Here is a 7,338-nt window from a genome sequence, read left to right on the forward strand (position 1 = left end):
GAAGAAAAAATAATAAGAGCCTCAAAATGAAAAAACGCAGAATCACAAAGTGTGATTTTGAATAAATTTCCAAATTTGTTATTGTGAATGTAGAATATTTAGATTCCCCAGGGGGGAAAAAAGTCTAAAATGGTTTGACAAATTGTGAATGCTTCTCACAGAAGTGCAAAGCTTTTGGAATCTTACTGCTAGTAATGGACGTAAATAACCTGTGCATGCCATTACGTACCCAAACAAAGAATCAGTCCAATTCCATGGCAATCACTTGAAATTTTATTTGAAGATCTCATGGTATTCTCCAATTTTTTAACAAAATTAATCAATTTCTACAAGATAATATCAGGCAGATTCAAATTCGGATCTTACAATTTCAAAGATAACTCGAATTCGGCTAAGCCAAAACTCATTAGTAGCCAAAATCTTTGTAACATCTTAATCTCTAATCTACCAAATGCAGCCAAAATATGTTAAATTTAAAAGAGTTAGTTGCCAACTAATATTATCACATTTTCTTACCAGTAACTAAAAAATATTTTCCATGAATTCTCAAAGTATAATCTGCCACTGGCTTCATAGCATTTGGAGTTTAGCTCATAGAGCCCTGTTTTCTCTCCTACTCAAATTATACAAGCAGAGCCAAAAGCTTTCAAGACTCTTGCCAGACATCTCTCCCAAAAACTGATGTTCAGTCACAAGGCTTATTAGAGACATATTTTACATGCTCTTATAATTTTCAGAACCTGTTACAACCTCCCTCTTTTAAGAGAAGATGAGGATGAGGACGAAGAAAACACAGAGTGCTCGGCCTTGTCCTTGTTAAAAGCCCTATGAACATCCTCTTTGAGCTCCATGAAGCGCATCCTTTTGATTCTCTGTTCATCTGGGGTGCCCTTTTCAAGAAAAAACAGATCAGGAAGGTCGTCTTCCATGAATTTGTCAAGCACTTCGGAGCAATTAGGGAAATACCGTCTGCCCATTTCCACTGCAATTATCAAAACCACAAAATTTATATGAGAACAATAATAAAAACTGGAGGTTGTAATTCCAGATTCCACATATGATAATATAATTCATTAGGCAGTTCAATATTTGCCAGCATATTTAATTTTCAGAATTGATGCTCTAATGATTCATTCTAACATCCTCTACTTGTTTTGATTTCCTTAAATCCTTTATTCATTTAGACAATTATTTTAAATAGAGAGGGATATATTTACAACGTACAATTAGTGCAATACATGGTTTGGCAACTATTTGCATAAATTGATATTTTATTAAACAACCGTTGTATTTAATCGTTCATTCATGTAGACCACATGGTAAACTTCAATTCACTTGCATATCTACAAAGTATTGACCCAGATATAACTATTCAAAACTAAAATTTCTCTATAATATAATTATAACTTCAACTGTCATAAAACAGATGGGATCTTCTTCAATATTTGATCAACTTAAATTTTAGTGAGCATGGTTCACCTCAACAGAGAACTATTCCAATAGATGATATATCAAAGATTGAATCACATAAAGTTGCAGAACTAGGTAAAAATTTATGCAAGTTACTCATTTGAAAGTGAACCCCATTCCATTTAAAGAAATAAAGACTATAAATTTACCTAAGATGAAAATGCCAGGGAAAAAAGAAAAGTTGACTAGTATCTAAACCAGAGCTTGGTGTTTTATCCCTTTCTAAAACTTAAAGTAAGAAGAAGCAAAGTTGAACTTGCAACTGGAAAACAGTATGAGCATAGACAACCCTAAATGACCAATATCATTCTTCGGCTGTGACAATAATTTGGAATATAGCATAATCGCCACATGCTCAAGGCAAAGGCAATATGAAGGAGATCGGAAGTGTACATTGATATTTCTTGAGGTAAAATTTAATGATATCATTTCATTTTTTTTCTTAAATTTATGAAGGATGGAGGACGCTGAACCTTTTAGATCCAATGCTACAAGGTGGGCATTTGACCATTGAGGCAAGATTGTTTTCATTTCTTTTTCCCTTTCATCCATTGTTTTTAGGTTGAAAACTAAATAAGAAAAGCATCAAGTTATCAGTAATTAGCTTAATTCAACTTGTTTCCTAAAAAGACTTGAAACATGTAAGAAAGGTGCAAATGTCAAGTAAAGTTATCAACCAAACCCAAGAGCAAGAACATAAGGCAACTCATGCTTCACAAATTATAAACATTGCAACAATCATCAAATTGAAGTAATTAGACAAAATGGCTTTATTGCAGAAAATATAAATTATTGGCAAACAGTATACCATATATATATATATATAAGAACAAGAAAGTGAAAAGTAGATTGAAATATGCAAATGCAACAGATTTAAAGCATGGATTTACCTGTTTTATTAAGTTCTTCCAACCTAGAAAGAAGTCTTTTCTTCTGTATTATCGGTGTCTCATTTAAGTCAACCTCCCTGAAATTGCCAGTCATACCTTTTGATGCAGAAGGGCCAGGATACTCAGATGTTTTCTTGGCATTCGCAATGTGCATGGCTACCTTGGCTTCACTAGGGAAGAATAAGCGTGCAAATGCCACTGTGATGCACAACAAGGTTTTTATATATTCAAGCATATGAGTGATAAAGACCCATTTCACTTTATCAAAATAAAAAATAAACAGAAGAAACTTCATATCTGGTATTAGACCAACTTTATAGATGTGATCTCTGTAGTTTAGCTTTAAAAGCATCAAATACTAATGAGACAAACCCAATTGTCAGCAAGTATAGTGGGTAAGTTGTTAGACTGGAAATGGAAAGAATGCTCTCAGATTTGGAGTTGTAACACCAGACAGAATCATTGGCAGTATCTTACAAGCCCAATTGCCAAAATAAGCAAGCAAAAACTCATAAGAGCAAAAAAGATGTGCCAAGCTGGGAAAACCATGAGACCACATATTCATTTACATGGCTGCCTCCCATTATTAAGAACCCTTATTATGTTGCTCATTATCATTTTCAATCTTCCCAACAAGGAAGAAAAAGCAATTAAGAACTATTTCAACATATTGATTTGCTTTACAGATGCAGACCAATAGTATCAAGGGAATCAGTTCAGATTACAGTACAAAATAACAATATTGGCAAACAGACAAGTCATCGACATTTTAGCAATGTTGTCATTACTCTCATGGATGAGAAGTAGATTAAGAAAAAACCCAAAGCTTCATTTTTGGCAAATCATAGTTGAAATTATTAGGGAAAAAAAAAAGGAAGGAGATCAACAGGAATAAGATCATCAAGATTAACAAACAAAAAATATAAAAACACCCTCTAAAAAGAAAACAGTAAATTACCCACTGGAATCCAAAAGCTAAAAAATGTCCTATTTGAGGAAAAAATAAATAAATAAAGAGGCGAACTGTATATCATGTTCAGCAAACAGACTGATGATTCAAATTCAAGAGTATCATGTGCAGCATAATACCTCTGTTCTCCAGGTACAGAAGCTTCATGTGCAGATCATCAGACATTGTTTGGGAAGTCATTGAAGCATCTCCAGCCATGGGGTTCCTCCGCATTTCCCTCTCTAAAACATCAATGCATAGGCGGTCTTTATTTGCTTCCTGCCCCTGCTCTGTTTTAGCATCATAATCTTTTGGCCTAGTCAACCTTCGACAGATGCTAACAGCACTTCGCCCATCCAATGTTGAGTCTAAAGCACTAGCCCCTTTTGCCAAGAGAGACACTATCACTGCCGGTTCTCTTCGCATTGCCGCGATGTGAAGAACTGTGTAACCCTGTGAATTCTTAAGGTTGACATTAGCAAGATCAAGGCCAAGCACCTCAGACACAACCTTGGGGTCACAGTATGCAGCAGCATAATGAAGAGCATTAGCATCATCCAGTGTTACATCGGATTCTGTCAGGAGAAGTTTTACAAGCTCAACATCATCCGAGTCTAATGCCTTGTGTATTCTCCTAATTCTCTTTTCATGCAAGGGGTCCACAGCCTCAGCATTCTCTTCATCATCAGACACTGGCCTTTTGCGAAACAATTTAATGTTCTCTGAAACTTCATAGGGAAGCTCCTTCTCTATTGAGATGTTATCAAGATCCGACCGTGCTATTCTATCCACACATTGAGCAACAAGTTGATTCAATTGACAGTGGTAGGCAACCAGAAGTATAGGGATTACATCCTCCACATAAGCCTTATCAACAAAGTTAACAAGGCGTCTCTGCAAATACAAAGAGTAACATGTTACTAACTTACTACAGTTTTCTCCAGAATCAAGCCATAGTCCAAAAGGCAATACAACTCAACTCAACTAAGCATTACCCATAATTAGTCTGACACAAGTATAAGGGCCGAAAACCTATCTTTTTCTTGTTAGTTTATCTCACAAAAAGAATGACCCCTTATTCATTTGTTAAAGCCCCCATAAGGATACAGCACACCATAATGAATTAACAATAAAAGCATAAACTATTCGCAAACTATTGATCAGGCTGCAGCATAGCACTCACAGGGTCCACCATAGAGGTCAAAGATTTGTTTTTTTCAGTTGGATATCCTTTGGTATCATCATGATAAAAAGATGGAACTTTGGACAGCACGCTATAACTTTCAATTCCTTCAACTATATTAGTGCAAAGAACAGCTAGAGTAGACAATTTCAGTCCCTAAAATTTTTGTAAGCACAAGTAAAGACATAATGAGCAACAGTCATAAAATCAGTTCCCGCAACTAGCTTCAAACCAGAAGCAAATAAATTCATCAATGCAAAGTGCACCACCACGAAATTCTTACTTCAATAAAAAAAAATAAAAATCATACATAAGGCTACCTGGAAAAGTGAAACCAGCTCTGGTACTTGAAATATGGACGAGGCATACAACAATTCCACTGCAAAATTAATTGCAGGCCCACAGGCATCATGAGCACATAAATTATCAACACAAGTTGATACCTCCATTGGAGATGGCTTAAGTTTCCCAGTATACAAGTAGTTCAAGAAAACCAGCAACGCTTCATATCCAACCTTTCCATAAGGTAATAGATCGCTCATGCAATACTTTGGTTTCCCTTCCTTGCCTAAAGATCCCTTTTCTTGCTTAAATAACTCATTGAAAAACCTGCTTCTAGCAGCCAGAATACACCGATGAATGCCAACAGAGATTCCCTCAACAATAATTTCAGCATCACTATAACCACAACTGGAATCAATCAAGAGCTGCTCCAAATTGGAGCTAAGCTTGTTTAAACTAATCACCTCAAGGCTAGGCCTTGCCTCAGAGATTGAGAAGGTGGATATATTTTGACTAATTGAGCCATTTGATACATGAGAAGATGAAGTAAAGCTCAAAGATGATGATGGCTCAGAAAAATTAGCCATTAATCTACTTTGAGAACTTTTTATGAAGGACTGTTGAGATTGAACCTATGATCCATAACACACACCTACCTTATTATGAAGCTATTATCCTGCAGATTTTTAACAAAAAGTAAGAACAACCAAAAAAAAATCTATGTCTATGCATACAAGTATGCAAGTAAAAGATAACAAAAAATTGGAAAAAAAACACAGAAGACCTCTATGCTACACGAATTAGGATTTGTCAAATAAATTTGAGAATGAGGAACGAAACACTTGTGAAGTTCAGAAACCAGGAAATTAACATAAAAAAGAAATCATGTTTTTGAATTCAAAATGGGCAATTGGGTATTGCAGAAATTAATTGTACAGATAAAAAAATAAAAACTAAAACCAGTAGAAATGAAACTATTGAGAAGTCAAGTTCTTGTCAATGACTTTCTTTAGTTTCTTCTTCTCTTATATTCCCTGGAATACCAACAAGGGCAGGAATTTTCTTGCTTGAATTCCCAGACCACCAAGTCAAAAAAAAAAAAAATTTGACTACCCTCTACATATGAAGTTGGAAATTTATTAATATGAGCAGAAATTTTATTTTTTAAAAAAAAGGTAAGAAACGATCAAAATTTAAAGAAAAGAAAAAAAAATTGTGAAATAATCCCAAAAAAAGAATACCCAACAAGAAAAACAGCAGAAAACCTCACATAACTAAACCAGATCTATCCAAGATTTACCCAAAAGTGCAAACTAGAACAAGAACAAGAGACAACAAGTACCACAAAAATAGATTCCTTTTTGTGATTGCAATGAAGGAAAGAGAGAGGATAGCAAGAGATTAGAAGGAACTGGGTAACGATGAATTCATGGGCACGTGTGAAATGTGTTGGACGGAAACTTCATTTTTCGCTTTCAAAGAAACAAAGCAAGAGAGAGAAAATAATGTAAGAGTCTCTTTTGTGCAACTGTGGAAGTGTTGATGATGGGTCGGTGGGGGAGTCGTTGCATTTGGAGGTGAAGTCGTTTCGATGACGCTTGTAGTGTCGTCACCACTCGTAGTTGTCTTTTGCTTACGTACGCAATGGCGTCAGTTCGTTGTTTTATTTTTTTTTTTTATTTGATATGAAGTTTTTAAATAGTTTTTTTTTTAATCAAAATTTTAAATAATTTTTTTTGGAATCAAAATTTTAAATAGTTATATATTTATGTTTATAAGTAATTGATAATCATTCATGTGTTTAATAAAAAATATTTTTATTAATTTATTTTATTTGTTATTTAAAATTTATATATTGTGGTTAAGAAATTAATTAAATTATTAAATTGTAATAAAATATTTTTTATTTGTAAATTATTTTTTATTTATTTTATTAATATAATTTAATATATTTTTATATTTTAATCATACTAAAATTTTATTAATATTAAAATTTTCATTAAATTATTTTAAATATAAATTATATTTTATACTATCACTAATACTATGTTTGGGAAGGGGAGAAGGAAAATAAAAGAGAGAAGAAAAATAAAAGAGGAAAAGTAAGGAATGAAAATAAAAATTATTTTCTTTTTCCTTGTTTGGATTGAGAGAGAAAAATATTAGAGAGAAAGTTATTTTATGAATAGTAAAATTATAACTTTACCCTTAAATTAAAAAAAAAACTATCAAGTATAGGGATATTTTTATATTTTTAAATATTTTTCTCTTACTTTTCCTCTATTTTGGAGAGAAAGGAGAAAAAAATAAAATAATTTTATTTTCCCTCCAATATTTTTCATCCCCTTTATTTTCTACTCAATCCAAACAAAAAAATGAAAAATAAATTTATTTTCCCCTCACATTTTCTTTCCCCTCTCACTTTCCTCCCTTCCCAAACATACCCTAAATGACAAGGAATATAAATGAAAATAGGCATTCCCATGTAAACTTTTATTTTTTTTTTTTTGGGTAAACATGTTTTTTAATCTAATATCAATAATTATTAAATCAAATATTATCTA

At 33.1% G+C, this 7,338-nt stretch overlaps 1 protein-coding gene across 1 annotated transcript; it reads right to left on the reverse strand.

Moving 5' to 3' along the window:
* Positions 1-519: 519 nt before the first annotated feature.
* Positions 520-6,296, reverse strand: LOC110651439 (BTB/POZ domain and ankyrin repeat-containing protein NPR1). Its single transcript, XM_058130113.1, has 5 exons — positions 6,117-6,296; positions 4,813-5,450; positions 3,450-4,203; positions 2,361-2,558; positions 520-982 (listed from the first exon to the last, which is right to left on the reverse strand). Exons 2-5 carry the CDS (start codon positions 5,359-5,361, stop codon positions 744-746), a joined length of 1,740 nt encoding a protein of 579 aa, XP_057986096.1. The 5' UTR covers positions 5,362-5,450; positions 6,117-6,296; the 3' UTR covers positions 520-743.
* Positions 6,297-7,338: the final 1,042 nt, after the last annotated feature.

This window comes from Hevea brasiliensis, chromosome 11, assembly GCF_030052815.1.
Source record: "Hevea brasiliensis isolate MT/VB/25A 57/8 chromosome 11, ASM3005281v1, whole genome shotgun sequence".
NCBI classification, from domain to species: domain Eukaryota; kingdom Viridiplantae; phylum Streptophyta; class Magnoliopsida; order Malpighiales; family Euphorbiaceae; genus Hevea; species Hevea brasiliensis.